The 20303-nt window shown below is 42.2% G+C and overlaps 1 protein-coding gene across 7 annotated transcripts in view; it reads left to right on the top strand.

The window, feature by feature from the left end:
* The window catches only part of LOC108706826 (pro-neuregulin-1, membrane-bound isoform-like), a 516025-nt gene that overhangs the window by 407377 nt on the left and 88345 nt on the right, over positions 1–20303 (top strand). The window contains exon 1 of one of the 7 annotated variants that reach the window (XM_041579863.1): positions 12014–12745. The exons of the other annotated variants lie outside the window; for them this stretch is intronic. Coding sequence (XP_041435797.1) covers positions 12646–12745 — 100 coding nt within the window. The 5' untranslated portion in view covers positions 12014–12645. Of the gene's footprint in view, positions 1–12013; positions 12746–20303 lie in introns of those variants that run through there. 7 annotated transcript variants of the gene reach the window in all.

The following is a 20303-nucleotide window of genomic DNA, read 5'->3' as shown; positions in this document are numbered from 1 at the left end:
GCCTCAGATCCTCTGGCAAAGAGGCAGTGCGGTCCTCTAGGTCGCCGATTCTGCTTTCGGCTCTGTTGGTTCGTTCGCTGACATTTTGTAGATCCTGCTTAATCAGGGAGAGGTCCACCCGCAGCTCTTCTATCTTGCAAGTAAAGGTGGTAGTCAGGGTGGTCTGGCATTGCAAAATAGCCGTCATTAAGTCAGACGGTGTTGGCGCTGGCTGCAGGTCAGACTCTATCGCGCCTGCGTCTGTCGGCTGTTCCATGGAGGGTTGGTGCGTAAGACTCTGCGAGGGCCCGCCGCCATCTTGGGCCTGCTGCCGTGCAAATTGTTCCAACTTAGTAGCGGCTTCTGAGCGCACTCTCTGGGTACTTTTCCCCATATCCTCAGCAGCGTAGTCCAAGGAACGTTGGGGAAGAGAGGATGAGCCTCTTGCAGCCCTTCAGTGTACTTTAAAGTAAAGTTCAGGATGAATGTAGTGCGGAGCACCTAGTGCGCACGTCCTGCTAGGTTGCCATCCAGACCACACCCCCACCGCACAACATTTTTGATGCATGTGTGACATTTTTTTGTCGAGCGTGAAATTGACCGTGTGGTGAATTTTTGGCGCCATTCCACTAAACTTTTAGCTGGCGATGAAACTCAGAAATTCACCCTAAAACCATACATGGCGAAAAATTTGGCTCATCACTAATTTACATCTTCCTTACATACATTAACAATATTCCTTAAACGTAAGTCTCCACAAGACCTCAGGACAGAAATTCACCCTAAAACCATACATGGCGAAAAATTTGGCTCATCACTAATTTACATCTTCCTTACATACATTAACAATATTCCTTAAACGTAAGTCTCCACAAGACCTCAGGACAGTTCTTAAGGACTGAAACCTTTATAATGTACATCCCTAAAATCTGACTAAAATGTGATTTTTTAAAGAACATTATGCCACTAAGAAGCACTATGGAAGTAAACAGCAACTTAGCTCCCTAAACAGTAGTGTAACTATAGAGAAAGCAGACCTTGTGGTTGCAGAGGGGGTAGAGTCCTGTGTGAGTCCATTTTTTGAAACCCATACCCAACTCGTACCCGCAACCCGAACCAGCAACCTGAAATTTGAACTGCATGTTCCCGCTGCCCAACCCACAATAGGCCAACTAACCTTTCTACCCGGGGGACACTAGCAATCGGAAGTGATGCCACATTTGCCTGGAAGTGACGTCAATGTGCCAAATCTTCCAAAAAAATTTAAAAACTGGAAGAAAGGGTGGGTGAGAGGGATCAAGCCCACACCTTTGTTGGGTACCAAGCCAGGTTACCTGTGGACTGCCCGCATGGCCAAGTTACTTTTTGGCCGAAACCTGACCACTTTGCAGGTACCCGACCCGATGCAGAACTCTAGCAGGGGGGCTGGACTGCAGGCTCTGCTTCCTCTATAGTTCTAAGTTCTCTTAAATATCTGCTATTCCCAATTGCCTTCTTACCTATTTCAACACAATTCACTGGAGCGAGGTGGTTATGTGCCTGCAGATGGGTGGTGGGAGGGTGGGTAGCGTTGCTGTGTGCCCGGGCACCTCCAATGATTTTTTGTTGTTATGTTATGCCACTGTTCCTAAGTGCCCCATAGCTGGGCTGCCATGTGGTTGCTATTTGATGCCAATGTTATTAATAGGGAAGAAAGATATAAAGAAAGAAATGCTGGTATTTTTTCTAAAAAAGGTGGCAACCCTACTCATAGTGAATCGCACCTGGAATACAGTTCTGCCTCTCAAAATTGGTAGCTTTGAAGTAAGTATTCTGAAGGTGAGTATCACATTCATGTAATAAATAAAATCCTTCCCATATAAAAAATATAAAATCAGAGAGAAAGCATTACAATACATATAAATAGCATATGCCATGTGGAGTATCTGCCTGCCATGATACTGCTCCAATACATCCAGGTTAAAAAGCAGTTAAGCTGTGTGCAGTCTATTAAAGTAAATGATTAGCGACCTCTTGGGGAGCTGCAAAGCATTTCTCAGTTGGCAGTGCATAGAGTGCCTTTGCTCCACCTAGAGAAAGGGTGTGGTAAAAGAAATACCTATGTGGGTGGGTGCCGCAGCTTACAAAACTGACAGGAACCCAGCATGGGAGAAAGTTCCCTCCTCTCTGAGAGAGCGTACTGAGGAGGAAGCCCACCACTGACAGAACTAGAAAACTTGGAGGAACTAAGTAAGAAGACCCAGAAAAAGCAACCATTCCACATACAAGGGCACAATAGGAACTTTTTTTTTGACTTTAGTTTTTTTTTTAAAAAAAAAACAACACGTATATATCATTTTTATGTATAATTCAGATTTCAGAGAAAAGGAATATGGGATTTGCTTTTGGATTGTTATCTGCTACTTGTCTGTAGTCTGTTCTCGTGGCCTGATCTAATTAGCCGTGTCCTAGTGATCTGGCCGAGGGAAGAGGGGGAGGCTAATGACAGTGTGAGTCCAGGCGCTGCTGACACACCAGGGATAACGAGTTTGGGGTCAGTCCCCAGAGCCTCGGGTCACGCGGCGAGTCGGCTCCCACAACTGCATAAGGAAATACCAAGTTTCAGTGGGGGAGAACTAGAGGCAGAAAAGGAAAAAAACTGGATTTTATTTGGCAAAGGTTTCACTCGAGAAGTTTAAAGTCCGTCACCATGGCTGAGAAGAAGAAAGAAAAAGAAGGGAAGGGAAGAAAGGGCAAAGGGAAAAAGGACAGGAAAGGAAAAAAAGCGGAGGGCAGTGACCAAGGTGCAGGTGAGTGTCTCTCTGCTTTGATGTCTGTAATGTGGCACTTTCCACTTCATCTAATCATAGCTGGGGTTTCTTATTCCAGTGTGAGTGAGGGCATGCCGCTTACCAGTACCACCACCCTCAACAACCCTGCCTGAAAGGCGCAGTACTTATTCAGGTTAGCATGGAACACAGCAATAGCCGAGCATGCGAATGCCTCTCGCCTCTCTTTTGTTTCAGCGGAAGGTATTTAAAAGCAGTTCTCATGACCATTTCAGCGTGTTCCGATTAGGTCAGTTACTTTGACAGCTTTTCCTGCCTCTTTACAGGCAAAAAGAAACCCATCTGGCTCTCGGAGCTCAGGCTTCAATCTCTATTCTCAGGCTGCCCCCTAGCGACGTCACGGGGGAAAGAGAAGCTGAAAAGAGGGATTTCCCTGCTGTTGCGCTAAATCAAGTGAAACCCAGAGGCACGCTTACTGACGTCAGCAATTACCTGGTGTGTGTGTGTTCTTTTTGTGTGTGTGTGTGTGTGTGTGTGTGTGTGTGTGTGTAAGTGGTTGCCTAGGTACTTTTATCATGAGTGGCTGGAAAGGCATAGAAACATCAGCAACGAGCGATAGAAAGAAGCTGATAGATACGTCTATATTCATAAAAGAGTCATATGCTCATGAACTACAACTCCCAGTCACCCACCAGCCTTTGTTACGTTATTGCTAGTTTAAACATGTGCAGGCACTGCTTTTTTTGTGCTAGATATGTCTGACTGTAGGATCAATATTGGCTCATAGGGTGAACATTATTTATGCAATGGCTGCTTTCCTTTAAAAAAAAAAAAGGGGGGGGGGGCTCAGGGATCTCTGTATTTCTCTGTATTTACCCAAGGCATTTGATAGTTGCAGCCCTGCCCTGCACAAACACACCCATACACATGGTTTATGCTTTCACCTCTAGTTTATCATTCCTGTGTCTGCTGCTGCTTGCTGCCAATTCATTGGGGATATTTCTGCCCGCTACTGTTCAAATATTTATTTTCAACATATATTTTTAGAGCGTGTCCAAGAATATTTTGCTTAGGGATCAGTCGTAACAGGGAGCGATCATGCCTTTGTAGGGTGGATGCTGTAGCAGTCATAGAAATCAAGATTTGTAGCCCGGGTCATTTAATGATGGTTTACATCTGAGACAGGTCCATTTGGTTAGGGAGGACTTAAAGAATATTAATTCAAGGGTGACATTTCACTTTGTGGAAAATCCATGGTGGAGTCATTTATCACAGACAAGTAAAACCACTGATTTATGCACAGGGCTGTATGTAATATCCTAGGACAGAATCAGGGATGCTAGCAGGCTTGATACAATATAAATGATATACCGGTGCCTTTTTTCATCTTAAAGTGTAAATTGTGTGTATTCAGGCAGAATACTATATACCTGATGGATATGGCTGAATTGACTCCCAATTGATGGAATGCAGTTAATTTGATTATCCACTGACATATGTTTTTTCACCTATATTCTCTAGTGCCGGATATCTGAAATTTATCAATGGTCATCTTTTGCTCTGCTGCTTCCCCCATCTGCTAGCTAATGATTTCTGGAGCTGTAATTTGGGGAAAGTTGGAAAACCTTGCATACTACAATTTTTGTAGTATGCAATGTTGTAGCTCTTTACCGTTGAAAAAGACTCATTCAATTGCATTAGCCAGCACTTACATATATGTTTCTAATGCATCAGCATGTTTTCATTGCATTAGTAGTGATACTGCTAGTGCGTATATAGATTCTGGTGGTTTCTAAAGTGCCATAAATTACACAGCACTTTACAGAGCCAAAATAATTAAAAGAGTAACAGACCGAGGCAATGTAAATTTAAATTGAATCATTTCTTCACAGACAGGATTCTCTGTAGCAAAGAGCTTACAGTGTATAGCTTTTATTTTAGAAAACATATATGAGTTGTTGGAGCAGTAAGAGCATGTGCTCAAACTTCAGGAAAACCCTGTTTTCTTTTCATTTTCTTTTTACACTTTATTTCCTTGTGGAAAACAATATCAAATCACTTACAACTGTTTAATTCACCACTGTCCAGTATAAAACTACCCTCAGGTACAGGTTTGTTGCATAACCAGACAGTGCTAGTATTTTGATGGATTTTCATTATCCAAATTTGTGAATAGTGTAGCTAGAGATGCATGTTTAACTAAATAGAAGTCAGGGCTGCGTCCTGTGTTGTACAATGTTATGATAGTTAATTGCACTCTTCACTTCAATGGCTTTTGGGTGCCTTTTCTAATTGCTCGGGGAACAACTATTTTTAGGTTGCTTTCAGAACTGCTCTTCCATCTGTCTCCAAGTAGGCATCTTCAGATGAGATGCTAGTCATTTTATTGCATGCAATAAAGCTGCCTGCTGAGTAGGTGGCACTGCTAGGTTAAACTATAGTCAGTTAAGCATTCCCATTATGAGCACTGATGATATTTTTTACCGCAGAAACAAAGAACCTCAAACTGTATTTCAGTTTGGTTTGTGTGTATAGCACAAAACACTTCATTGTTATTTTTGCTGGCCTACAACTATTAAGTGGGTGTGAGTTCTTACTTGAGTCCTTGCTTTTAAGTCTTTGATAGTTGTTACTTCCTTTATTGCTCCTGACTCTTATGTTTCAGTGGCTTATCAGAATTATCTCAGTCCCAAAGATGTTGACAGTAATTCAGGCAAGACAAAACATGAGCAGTAGCCTCCAGGGCTAGCATTCCAGTGGACAATGACCTGCTTATGAAATGTGAGAGAGACGGGCCAGGGTCCTTTCTAATTGCAGCTCTTTCCTTTTAATGCTTGTTTACTGATATCAAGATCTTTGTTGGCTGGTTTAGTACCAATTTAACAACATTTTAGTTTAGTTTCTTTGTTAAAGGGGGTACTATACCTCAAGCTTACCTTACATTGAAAAAAATATTTAATTACATTAATCAATATGTATAAATAACACCTGCTTGCAACACATGTGTGCATGTGATCCCACAACCCCTTTTTCACAAAGACAACCATTTGCAATGATCCATTAGGTACATGGTATCATGCAAAATCACTTAGTTACACAAGAGATTAACTGCTCAGCAAGAAACCAATTGTACAATGTCTTCAGTAGTGACCACCCAAAGCTACATTGCTGGTACAACATTAGCTTTATTATTGGAGAGCGCATTTTTCTGTGTACTCTGTATTAATAAAATAGTATTGAATTTGAAAATGTGACTGTTATCTCTGCCTCCCAGATGTAGAAGGAGAGAAATTATGCTTTATTATTGGCGGAGCAGTTATAACGGGTGTTTGATGAACTGTCCTGTAAATTAGGGATGTACCAAATCCAGCAATTGTTTCAAGATTCAGTCAAGTTTCAGCCTTTTTCAGATGCCTGGCCAAACAAATCCAAAAACTCATATGACTTTTTGTCACACAGACAAGGAAGTAAAAAAATGTTTTAACCTCATGCTGTGCTCCCTCTTCCCTCCCCCATTCCGCTGATTTACATATGAAAATTAGGGTTTGGATTCAGCTAGGAATTCAGTTTAATCTTTCACAAAGGATTCAGTGTTGGGCCGAATCCCAAAATAGTGCATTCGGTGCATCCCTAATGTAAATATATGTGGTGAGCTGCTGAGAGAGGACTTCAAGGATGAAAAAACAGCATGACAGGATGAGTAAGACAGGCAATTTGGTTGTATGTGCCCTCTCGTGTTGACACTCTCTATCTTTCTCTCAATTCCCCTATATACTCTCTCTCTCTCTCTCTCTCTCTCTCTCTCTCTCTCTCTCTCTCTCTATATATGCATATTTTTTATGGATCAAAGAAAATTATGTACTGCTTCCAAATGGTTCCTTTCTTCCTTCACTTTAAATTAATTTATATTGCACAAAAAGTTTTAGCGAATACTACTAATAGTACATTTTGTGTGGAATAAGTAGTCTATTATGCCCCTAAAGGAAGCGCTGGAACCTATTTCTGGCTAGCTCTAGCACAAATAGCAGTCATTAATCTTCCCATGTGACACATTGTTTGGCATAAAACCTGTCTGGTCTGGGTGGACTATCCCCCTCACCACTCTCTTAAGCCTATTGGCCAACACCTTAGCAAAGATCTTAACATCACAGTTTAGGAGCGAGATGGGGCGGTAAGAGTCACAATTCTCCGGGGGCTTGCCTTCTTTATGAATGAGTGTGACATGCACCATATAACATGTATCAGGGAGTGGGTATGCCTCAGAGACGTTGTTCAAAATGGGCTGAAGCTGGGGGGTTAGTATTTGGGTGTGTGCCTTGTACCACTCAGTCGGTAGGCCGTCGGGCCCTGGGCATCGGCCGGTCAGCATGGCCGCTATGGCTTCCCCTATCTCATCCTCCGTGATGTCGGAATCTAAATAGTATCTCATGTCTAGGGGGATAGATGGGAAATCTATTTGTCCCAGATAGTCCGTGAGCAGTTGGCCAGGCAGAGGAGGTAGGGCAGCATAAATTTCCTGAAAGTATTCCCCAAATCTCTTGGTGACTTGAGTCTTATCAGTGAGAAGGGCCCCAGAGACATCCCTGACTCCTGCAATTGCTAAGCCGGGGTATCATCCCTGGCCAGGATGGCGAGAAGTTTCCCATTTTTGTCTCCCTGGCTAAACCATGTCGCAGAACGGTATAATTCTTTTTGAGAGTATTTGTCTATGTGTATCAGGTCTACATCTCTCTGTGCAGCTGCCATAGCCTGCTTAGCGGTCTCACTGGGGTTATTGGTCAGGTCTTGTTCTGCCTCTCCTAACTTGGATTTAGCCACAGTCAGGTCCGCCTCGACCTCCCTCCTGGCTGCAGAGATTAATGAGGTGTACAGGCCTCGGGTATGTGCCTTGCAGGCGTCCCAAACCGATTGGTCAGAGGCTGTGTGCGCATTAATCTCCCAATAATTTTTTAACTGGGCAGTATACCTATCCTTTACTTTAGGGTTGGAGATCCACTTTGTGGGGAGTCTCCAGGCTTGGGCGTGGGTGTCCCCACCTTTCTCAATAGTCATAAGCACTGGTGAATGGTCTGAGCATACCCGGGTGCCAAAGTGAATGTTAGAAACCATTGCTAGAAGATCTGACGTGGTCAGAATGAGATCAATTCTGGATAGGGCAGATGTAGCAACTGAGTAACATGTATATTGTCGGAGGTGTGGATATTTCCATCTCCAAACGTCTATATAATGCGTGGAATCGAGCCAATTTCCAAACGCCTGGGAGTCATGAACACTTGGCTTTAACCTGTCCAGGCTAGGGTCAGGTACCATATTGAAATCACCCCCCCAAATAGTGGGATAAGGGCCAAGGGTGGCCACTTTTTGGAAAATGTCGTTAAGGAGAGTAGTCTCTGCTGGGGGGGGGGGATATACACAGTCACCAAAATGTATAACAGGCCATTCAGTCTACATTTAACAATTACATATCTGCCCATCCGATCAGTGATCACACGCTCCAAAGCAAAATTGAGGGACTTCCTAACCAAAACAGCCACACCTCTTGAGTATGTGGAATATTCCGAGTGATATACAGCCGCCACCCAGTTACGTTTCAGAGCTAGCACTCGCTGACCTATAAGATGCGTTTCCTGAAGCAAGATTAGATCTGCTCCAGATTTCCGTAGTTGACCCATTACTACAGAGCATTTAATCTTGTTATTGAGCCCCCGGGTATTCCAGGGCAACACTGTGAATTTCACTGACATAAGTTACGGTATAAAATAAACCAGCACCGGTGGGGGGTCGCAACCCGGGAGCCGCCACCCAGAAGCTGTGGTATCTTTCTGTAATGTGCGGTATGTAGCCATGGGTTTCAGGCCCAGGGCAGTTCGCCCCCCCGGTGCATGCACATCATAGCAGTTGCATATACAAGACATAGGCATGGTACTCATTACCTGCTCCCAGAAGAGAGAAAAAGAAAAGAAAAGAAAAGAAAGGACAAAAAATACATACATATCACCCACATTTTCCCCCCTCCCCGCATCCCCTCCCCAACTTGGGGATACCTGTATCCCATAACAGAAGAAGTTTCAAACTCAGAACGTGGTTAAGGCAGTTCCAGTCTCTAGTCTGTCGTCAAACAAGGGCGTTGTAAATAGAGAAAAAGCATCTAGGTGCACGCACTATTACGGGCTCCATAGGGGCCTGGGTAAAACAGAGTGACAGGCCGCTGAAGCTTCTCGTGTGCTGGAAAAAGGAGGCTGTGAATTAGGGGGTCAGCTCAGGAAGCCTCTGGCGCGCTCAGAAAGCCATTCAGCAAAAAACAGGGCCGACGAGCAGGATTAGTGACACATCCTGAACTCAGGAGAAAAATCCAGAGCAGAGGCCCAGGGTCGATCAAAGTTACGCAATGCCGCGGATGCAGCAGAGGATAAGAGTAATAAGAGGGTTACGGCAAAACAGCAGCCGATGTAATACACAGTAGGGCTCCCAATAATGGTAGTATCACACAAATGACTGGTCGCAGAAAAAGCGGTATCAAGCGACTGTGTCGCGGCTCTGCGTGATGAGAGTAGGTCCAGCAAAACACCATCGTGAGAGGAGGGGGAGCCCCTAGGTATAACCGGGTGGAAACTGGGTATAGAAAGACATGGTAGGTAGCGAGGCACACACATCCATGTCATAGTGAAACGAGTACTCACGGATCGCGAGGCGAGCGGCTCCTGCTGGGCCTGGCTTCCAGCCAGTCATGGGCATCCGCTGGGTGCTCAAAAAACAGGGATCTGTCGCCCTCCACCACTTTCAGTTTGGCCGGGAACAGCATCGCGTATTTGAGGCCCCGATCTCTCAATTTTCTCTTGACTTCGATAAAGGAGCCTCTTTTCTTCTGCACTGCAGCGGAGAAGTCAGGGTATAGCGATATACGGGCTCCCGAGTATTGCAGGGCTTCCCTGTTCCGAGCCTCTCTTAGGGCTGCGTCCCGGTCCCTGTAGTTCAGTAGCTTGATCAGGAAAGGGCATGGTGGCGCTCCAGGTGTACTGGGCCTAGTAGGGACACGGTGCGCCCTCTCTACCACGAATTGCGCCGAGAAGATAGCTGGGCCTAGAAGATCTTTGAGCCAGGCCTCCGCAAACTGCTCAGGAGATGTCCCTTCGCTCCGTTCCGGCAGCCCGACCACTCTAATGTTAGACCTACGCAGCCTGTTCTCCATATCATCAAGGCGGTCTGTGTTGGCTTGGAATTGGCGGCGTAGAAGCCTCAGATCCTCTGGCAAAGAGGCAGTGTGGTCCTCTAGGTCGCCGATTCTGCTTTCGGCTCTGTTGGTTCATTCACGGACATTTTGTAGATCCTGCTTAATCAGGGAGAGGTCCACCCGCAGCTCTTCTGTCTTGCAAGTAAAGGTGGTAGTCAGGGTGGTCTGGCATTGCAAAATAGCCGTCATTAAGTCAGACGGTGTTGGCGCTGGCTGCAGGTCAGACTCTATCGCGCCTGCGTCTGTCGGCTGTTCCATGGAGGGTTGGTGCGTAGGACTCTGCGAGGGCCCGCCGCCATCTTGGGCCTGCTGCCGTGCAAATTGTTCCAACTTAGTAGCGGCTTCTGAGCGCACTCTCTGGGTACTTTTCCCCATATCCTCAGCAGCGTAGTCCAAGGAACGTTGGGGAAGAGAGGATGAGCCTCTTGCAGCCCTTCAGTGTACTTTAAAGTAAAGTTCAGGATGAATGTAGTGCGGAGCACCTAGTGCGCACGTCCTGCTAGGTTGCCATCCAGACCACACCCCCACCGCACAACATTTTTGATGCATGTGTGACATTTTTTTGTCGAGCGTGAAATTGACCGTGTGGTGAATTTTTGGCGCCATTCCACTAAACTTTTAGCTGGCGAGGAAACTCAGAAATTCACCCTAAAACCATACGTGGCGAAAAATTTGGCTCATCACTAATTTACATCTTCCTTACATACATTAACAATATTCCTTAAACGTAAGTCTCCACAAGACCTCAGGACAGAAATTCACCCTAAAACCATACATGGCGAAAAATTTGGCTCATCACTAATTTACATCTTCCTTACATACATTAACAATATTCCTTAAACGTAAGTCTCCACAAGACCTCAGGACAGTTCTTAAGGACTGAAACCTTTATAATGTACATCCCTAAAATCTGACTAAAATGTGATTTTTTAAAGAACATTATGCCCTAAGAAGCACTATGGAAGTAAACAGCAACTTAGCTCCCTAAACAGTAGTGTAACTATAGAGAAAGCAGACCTCGTGGTTGCAGAGGGGGTAGAGTCCTGTGTGAGTCCATTTTTTGAAACCCATACCCAACTCGTACCCGCAACCCGAACCAGCAACCTGAAATTTGAACTGCATGTTCCCGCTGCCCAACCCACAAATGGCCAACTAACCTTTCTACCCGGGGGACACTAGCAATTGGAAGTGATGCCACATTTGCCTGGAAGTGACGTCAATGTGCCAAATCTTCCAAAAAAAATTAAAAACTGGAAGAAAGGGTGGGTGAGAGGGATCAAGCCCACACCTTTGTTGGGTACCAAGCCAGGTTACCTGTGGACTGCCCGCATGGCCAAGTTACTTTTTGGCCGAAACCTGACCACTTTGCAGGTACCCGACCCGATGCAGAACTCTAGCAGGGGGGCTGGACTGCAGGCTCTGCTTCCTCTATAGTTCTACGTTCTCTTAAATATCTGCTATTCCCAATTGCCTTCTTACCTATTTCAACACAATTCACTGGAGCGAGGTGGTTATGTGCCTGCAGATGGGTGGTGGGAGGGTGGGTAGCGTTGCTGTGTGCCCGGGCACCTCCAATGATTTTTTGTTGTTATGTCATGCCACTGTTCCTAAGTGCCCCATAGCTGGGCTGCCATGTGGTTGCTATTTGATGCCAATGTTATTAATAGGGAAGAAAGATATAAAGAAACAAAGGCTGGTATTTTTTCTAAAAAAGGTGGCAACCCTACTCATAGTGAATCGCACCAGGAATACAGTTCTGCCTCTCAAAATTGGTAGCTTTGAAGTAAGTATTCTGAAGGTGAGTATCACATTCATGTAATAAATAAAATCCTTCCCATATAAAAAATATCAGAGAGAAAGCATTACAATACATATAAATAGCATATGCCATGTGGAGTATCTGCCTGCCATGATACTGCTCCAATACATCCAGGTTAAAAAGCAGTTAAGCTGTGTGCAGTCTATTAAAGTAAATGATTAGGGACTCTTGGGGAGCTGCAAAGCATTTCTCAGTTGGCAGTGCATAGAGTGCCTTTGCTCCACCTAGAGAAAGGGTGTGGTAAAAGAAATACCTATGTGGGTGGGTGCCGCAGCTTACAAAAGTGACAGGAACCCAGCATGGGAGAAAGTTCCCTCCTCTCTGAGAGAGCGTACTGAGGAGGAAGCCCACCACTGACAGAACTAGAAAACTTGGAGGAACTAAGTAAGAAGACCCAGAAAAAGCAACCATTCCACATACAAGGGCACAATAGGAACTTTTTTTTTGACTTTAGCTTTTTTTTTTTTTTTTTTAAAAAAAAACACGTATATATCATTTTTATGTATAATTGAGATTTCAGAGAAAAGGAATATGGGATTTGCTTTTGGATTGTTATCTGCTACTTGTCCGTAGTCTGTTCTCGTGGCCTGATCTAATTAGCCGTGTCCTAGTGATCTGGCCGAGGGAAGAGGGGGAGGCTAATGACAGTGTGAGTCCAGGCGCTGCTGACACACCAGGGATAACGAGTTTGGGGTCAGTCCCCAGAGCCTCGGGTCACGCGGCGAGTCGGCTCCCACAACTGCATAAGGAAATACCACGTTTCAGTGGGGGAGAACTAGAGGCAGAAAAGGAAAAAACTGGATTTTATTTGGCAAAGGTTTCACTCGAGAAGTTTAAAGTCCGTCACCATGGCTGAGAAGAAGAAAGAAAAAGAAGGGAAGGGAAGAAAGGGCAAAGGGAAAAAGGACAGGAAAGGAAAAAAAGCGGAGGGCAGTGACCAAGGTGCAGGTGAGTGTCTCTCTGCTTTGATGTCTGTAATGTGGCACTTTCCACTTCATCTAATCATAGCTGGGGTTTCTTATTCCAGTGTGAGTGAGGGCATGCCGCTTACCAGTACCACCACCCTCAACAACCCTGCCTGAAAGGCGCAGTACTTATTCAGGTTAGCATGGAACACAGCAATAGCCGAGCATGCGAATGCCTCTCGCCTCTCTTTTGTTTCAGCGGAAGGTATTTAAAAGCAGTTCTCATGACCATTTTAGCGTGTTCCGATTAGGTCAGTTACTTTGACAGCTTTTCCTGCCTCTTTACAGGCAAAAAGAAACCCATCCGGCTCTCGGAGCTCAGGCTTCAATCTCTATTCTCAGGCTGCCCCCTAGCGACGTCACGGGGGAAAGAGAAGCTGAAAAGAGGGATTTCCCTGCTGTTGCGCTAAATCAAGTGAAACCCAGAGGCACGCTTACTGACGTCAGCAATTACCTGGTGTGTGTGTGTGTTCTTTTTGTGTGTGTGTGTGTGTGTAAGTGGTTGCCTAGGTACTTTTATCATGAGTGGCTGGAAAGGCATAGAAACATCAGCAACGAGCGATAGAAAGAAGCTGATAGATACGTCTATATTCATAAAAGAGTCATATGCTCATGAACTACAACTCCCAGTCACCCACCAGCCTTTGTTACGTTATTGCTAGTTTAAACATGTGCAGGCACTGCTTTTTTTTGAGCTAGATATGTCTGACTGTAGGATCAATATTGGCTCATAGGGTGAACATTATTTATGCAATGGCTGCTTTCCTTTAAAAAAAAAAAGGGGGGGTGCTCAGGGATCTCTGTATTTCTCTGTATTTACCCAAGGCATTTGATAGTTGCAGCCCTGCCCTGCACAAACACACCCATACGCATGGTTTATGCTTTCACCTCTAGTATATCATTCCTGTGTCTGCTGCTGCTTGCTGCCAATTCATTGGGGATATTTCTGTCCGCTACTGTTCAAATATTTATTTTCAACATATATTTTTAGAGCGTGTCCAAGAATATTTTGCTTAGGGATCAGTCGTAACAGGGAGCGATCATGCCTTTGTAGGGTGGATGCTGTAGCAGTCATAGAAATCAAGATTTGTAGCCCGGGTCATTTAATGATGGTTTACATCTGAGACAGGTCCATTTGGTTAGGGAGGACTTAAAGAATATTAATTCAAGGGTGACATTTCACTTTGTGGAAAATCCATGGTGGAGTCATTTATCACAGACAAGTAAAACCACTGATTTATGCACAGGGCTGTATGTAATATCCTAGGACAGAATCAGGGATGCTAGCAGGCTTGATACAATATAAATGATATACCGGTGCCTTTTTTCATCTTAAAGTGTAAATTGTGTGTATTCAGGCAGAATACTATATACCTGATGGATATGGCTGAATTGACTCCCAATTGATGGAATGCAGTTAATTTGATTATCCACTGACATATGTTTTTTCACCTATATTCTCTAGTGCCGGATATCTGAAATTTATCAATGGTCATCTTTTGCTCTGCTGCTTCCCCCATCTGCTAGCTAATGATTTCTGGAGCTGTAATTTGGGGAAAGTTGGAAAACCTTGCATACTACAATTTTTGTAGTATGCAATGTTGTAACTCTTTACCGTTGAAAAAGACTCATTCAATTGCATTAGCCAGCACTTACATATATGTTTCTAATGCATCAGCATGTTTTCATTGCATTAGTAGTGATACTGCTAGTGCGTATATAGATTCTGGTGGTTTCTAAAGTGCCATAAATTACACAGCACTTTACAGAGCCAAAATAATTAAAAGAGTAACGGACCGAGGCAATGTAAATTTAAATTGAATCATTTCTTCACAGACAGGATTCTCTGTAGCAAAGAGCTTACAGTGTATAGCTTTTATTTTAGAAAACATATGAGTTGTTGGAGCAGTAAGAGCATGTGCTCAAACTTCAGGAAAACCCTGTTTTATTTTCATTTTCTTTTTACACTTTATTTCCTTGTGGAAAACAATATGAAATCACTTACAACTGTTTAATTCACCACTGTAACCAGACAGTGCTAGTATTTTGATGGATTTTCATTATCCAAATTTGTGAATAGTGTAGCTAGAGATGCATGTTTAACTAAATAGAAGTCAGGGCTGCGTCCTGTGTTGTACAATGTTATGATAGTTAATTGCACTCTTCACTTCAATGGCTTTTGGGTGCCTTTTCTAATTGCTCAGGGAACAACTATTTTTAGGTGGCTTTCAGAACTGCTCTTCCATATGTCTCCAAGTAGGCATCTTCAGATGAGATGCTAGTCATTTTATTGCATGCAATAAAGCTGCCTGCTGAGTAGGTGGCACTGCTAGGTTAAACTATAGTCAGTTAAGCATTCCCATTATGAGCACTGATAATATTTTTTACCGCAGAAACACAGAACCTCAAACTGTATTTCAGTTTGGTTTGTGTGTATAGCACAAAACACTTCATTGTTATTTTTGCTGGCCTACAACTATTAAGTGAGTGTGAGTTCTTACTTGAGTCCTTGCTTTTAAGTCTTTGATAGTTGTTACTTCCTTTATTGCTCCTGACTCTTATGTTTCAGTGGCTTATCAGAATTATCTCAGTCCCAAAGATGTTGACAGTAATTCAGTCAGGACAAAACATGAGCAGTAGCCTCCAGGGCTAGCATTCCAGTGGACAATGACCTGCTTATGAAATGTGAGAGAGACGGGCCAGGGTCCTTTCTAATTGCAGTTCTTTCCTTTTAATGCTTGTTTACTGCTATCAAGATCTGTGTTGGCTGGTTTAGTACCAATTTAACAACATTTTAGTTTAGTTTCTTTGTTAAAGGGGGTACTATACCTCAAGCTTACCTTACATGGAAAAAAATATTTAATTACATTAATCAATATGTATAAATAACACCTGCTTGCAACACATGTGTGCATGTGATCCCACAACCCCTTTTTCACAAAGACAACCATTTGCAATGATCCATTAGGTACATGGTATCATGCAAAATCACTTAGTTACACAAGAGATTAACTGCTCAGCAAGAAACCAATTGTACAATTGTCTTCAGTAGTGACCACCCAAAGCTACATTGCTGGTACAACATTAGCTTTATTATTGGAGAGCGCATTTTTCTGTGTACTCTGTATTACTAAAATAGTATTGAATTTGAAAATGTGACTGTTATCTCTGCCTCCCAGATGTTGAAGGTGAGAAATTATGCTTTATTATTGGCGGAGCAGTTATAAGGGGTGTTTGATGAACTGTCCTGTAAATTAGGGATGTACCAAATCCAGCAATTGTTTCAAGATTCAGTCAAGTTTCAGCCTTTTTCAGATGCCTGGCCAAACAAATCCAAAAACTCATATGACTTTTTGTCACACAGACAAGGAAGTAAAAAAATGTTTTAACCTCATGCTGTGCTCCCTCTTCCCTCCCCCATTCCGCTAATTTACATATGAAAATTAGGGTTTGGATTCAGATAGGAATTCAGTTTAATCTTTCACAAAGGGTTCAGTGTTGGGCCGAATCCCAAAATAGTGGATTCGGTGCATCCCTAATGTAAATATATGTGGTGAGCTGCTGAGAGAGGACTTCAAGGATGAAAAAACAGCATGACAGGATGAGTAAGGCAGGCAATTTGGTTGTATGTGCCCTCTCGTGTTGACACTCTCTATCTTTCTCTCAATTCCCCTATATACTCTCTCTCTCTCTCTCTCTCTCTCTCTCTCTCTCTCTCTCTCTCTCTCTCTCTCTCTCTCTCTCTCTCTCTCTCTCTCTATATATATGCATATTTTTTATGGATCAAAGAAAATTATGTACTGCTTCCAAACGGTTCCTTTCTTCCTTCACTTTAAATTAATTTATATTGCACAAAAAGTTTTAGCGAATACTACTAATAGTACATTTTGTGTGCAATAAGTAGTCTATTATGCCCCTAAAGGAAGCGCTGGAACCTATTTCTGGCTAGCTCTAGCACAAATAGCAGTCATTAATCTTCCCATGTGACACAAACCTAAAGTAATTATGCATTTGTTCTGCTTTTTACAATTACAAATGAAGCTTCTTTAAAATTTCAGGAAACCTTTTATAATAGCTCTTTCATTAATCTTTCTTAAGAATAGTTATTTTATATTGTATAAGTATTATGCTTTGCCCCAGATTAGGGTCATAAAGGTAACTATAACAGACAGGTTGAAAAGACTTTTAACATATCTCAAAGTAAAATTGTTTACTATCTAATTAGGGAAGGCGTTTGAAGTTCCTGAAAATTGTAACTGTTAACACCTATCTGCTGTGAAAGATGCTCAGACAAACACCCATTAGCTTTTGAGAGGTGTTAACACCTTTTTGAAACAACTTTGAAAATTAACTTATGTCCAGTATTTAAACCTGTTGCCTTAAAAGAAAACTACGTCTAGAATCCAACCTTTTCTTGATTGAGAACGATGAAAACATTTTTTCAGGCCTTACTAAGAACTAAACACTAGTTATTAGGTTGTTAGTGTAGTTGGTATAGCTTTAGTATGACCAACTCCCCAGAAAGGAACAATATTCTCACTTTTAAATGATGTGGAACAAATTGCTTTTTTCCTTCTTGTCCCAATTCCATAATTATTGTGTCTTCATTTCATATGGTACTTGAAGACATTGCCAGTACAGGTGGTGGAAAAAGTGAGAAAGTCAGCATTGCAAATTACTGAAATCTGACAACAGGCTATCCACATGACATCATGATGCTACTATGCTAAATAAATCTAGCAAATAAGAAAGCCAACATTTTTGGCTAGCATCCTGGGACACCAGCAGTGTGCTTCTTGGCCTCAATGTGGAGCTACATGGTGCATATTTGAATGATGTTTATGGTGAATTTTATGGAAAATTGTAATCAGGTTTTCCAAGAATAAACTTGAGGAAAGCCAACTGTAACTTTAGGGTCATTTGTATACACATATAGGTTGGATTTCTAATGTTGATTAAGTAAAGTGAAGCATTCTATACAATAAAATATCTAATTAATATGTTGTTTTGATGTAATGCTAAACATGTCTTACTGTTTTGGTGTTTTCTGTTCAGTTATGTTTTATGCTGATAAAATGTTAATTTTCACGTTTAAAGAACTGTAGGTCTACGTTGCTTTTTAATATACAAGGATGACATATATATCTAGAAAACATTATATCAAAGCTTCAAAACACAACAACTTCATTGAAAAGTAAATGAAAGTAATATCAAGCTAGCATGAACAGATGCTGATCACAAAATGCTAAAATATTGTTTTGTAGCATGCATACATTTATGAAAAACCTAGGTCGTTCTAGGTGATAGAACCCATACCCATAAATAGTTACATAGTTAATTCATGTTGAAAAAATACAAAGACCATCAAGTTCAACCCCTCCAAATGAAAACCCAGCATCCATACACATCCCTCCATACTTTCACATAAATTATATATACCCATACCTATACTAAATACAGAGTTTAGTATCACAATAGCCTTTTATATTATGTCTGTCCAAAAAATCATCCAAGCCATTCTTGAAGGCATTAACTGAATCAGCCATCACAACATCACCCGGCAGTGCATTCCACAACCTCACTGTCCTGACTGTGAAGAACCACCTTCGCTGCTTCAAATTAAATTTCTTTTCTTCTAGTTTAAAGGGGTGGCCTCTGGTACGGTGATCCACTTTATGGGTAAAAAGGTCCTCTGCTATTTGTCTATAATGTCCTCTAATGTACTTGTTAAGTGTAATCATGTCCCCTCGCAAGCTCCTTTTTTCCAAAGAAAACAACCCCAACCTTGACAGTCGCCCTTCATAATTTAAGTCTTCCATCCCTCTAACCAGTTTAGTTGCACATCTCTGCACTCTCTCCAGCTCATTTATATCCCTCTTAAGGACTGGAGTCCAAAACTGCACTGCATACTCCCAATGAGGCCTCACCAGGGACCTATAAAGAGACATAAGTATCTTTTCATCCCTTGAGTTAATGCCCTTTTTTATGCAAGACAGAACTTTATTTGCTGTAATAGCCACAGAATGACACTGCCCAGAATTAGAAAACTTGTTATCTACAAAAACCCCAAGATCCTTCTCATTTAAGGAAACTCCCAACACACTGCCATTTAGTGTATAACTTGTTTTTATATTATTTTTGCCAAAGTGCATAACCATGCATTTATCAACATTGAACCTCATTTTCCATTTGCTGCCCAGTTTCCCAACTTAGACAAATCACTCTGCAAAGTGGCAGCATCCTGCATGGAACCTATAGTTCTGCATAATTTAGTATCATCTGCAAAAATAGAAACAGTACTTTCAATGCCCACCTCCAGGTCATTAATAAACAAGTTGAAAAGCAAGGGACCTAGTACAGAGCCCTGCGGTACTCCACTAACAACACTGGTCCAATTAGAAAATGTTCTATTTACCACCACTCTTTGTAGTCTATCTTTTAGCCAGTTCTCTATCAAGGTACAAATACTATGTTCCAGGCCAACGTTCCTTAATTTAACCAGTAACCTTTTGTGTGGCACTGTATCAAATGCTTTAGCAAAGTCTAAGTAAATCACATCCTCTGCCATCCCAGAATGGAGGTCCCTGCTTACATTCTCATGAAAAGAAATTAAGTTAGTCTGGCAAGATCTATTATGCATAAAACCATGCTGGCACACACTCATGGTATTATGATTTGCTATGAAGTCCAGTATCTTATTCTTTATTAACCCTTTGAAAAGCTTTCCTACCACTGACGTCAGACTAAATGGCCTGTAGTTTTGAGGCTGAGAACTGGGTGCTTTTTTTGAATAGAGGCACTACATTAGCAATTCGCCAGTCTCTCTGCACTATGCCAGACCTCATTGAATCCTGAAAAATTAAGTAAAGAGGTTTGGCAATCACAGAGCTTAGCTCTGGGGTGAATACCATCTGGCCCAGACCTTTGTTTATCTTAACACGTTCTAGAGAGAAAAAATAATTTTGGATTCTATTTACTGCTTGCTGCAATATCCTTTTCCATATCCATTGTAGCTTTCCTTGTAGTTTCTTTGCATGATTTATTGGCCTCTTTGTACCTTATAAATGATTTGGCTGTCCCAGCTAACTTGAAAGCCTTAAAATCACATCTTTGCTTACCCACCTCAATACCAACACTTCTATTGAACCAAAAAGGTGAACCAATAAAAGGAAGTACAGTTTGTAAAGTCAGCAGCATTTTCTTCCTTAATATTATATTAAATGAAAACTTAGCTTAAACAATAGTAAAGCTTGCAATAATCCTGGCCCATGAAAGCATAAGAACTTTTACCCCAAGTCATTGTTTTGTTAGAAATTAAAGATTCTATGCTACATTAACAGAGTTGATACTTTATCGGGTTCCGTTCGGGTTGAGGAAAACAAAACACATGTCACAATTGTGTGAGCTGTTCCAGCTGTTCCAAATAATGTATGCATGCTCTATGTCCATCACCTTTATTTGTCTTTCTACTTGTATATATTCTACTATAAAACTGAGCATCCCAGAAAATCCTTTCCTCTTTAGTTCTGATGTCATGTTTA

The sequence above is a fragment of the Xenopus laevis genome, chromosome 1S, assembly GCF_017654675.1.
Source record: "Xenopus laevis strain J_2021 chromosome 1S, Xenopus_laevis_v10.1, whole genome shotgun sequence".
Taxonomy (NCBI): domain Eukaryota; kingdom Metazoa; phylum Chordata; class Amphibia; order Anura; family Pipidae; genus Xenopus; species Xenopus laevis.
The sequence above is the reverse complement of the archived record's forward strand: the minus strand, read 5'-3'. Positions and strand labels throughout refer to the sequence as shown.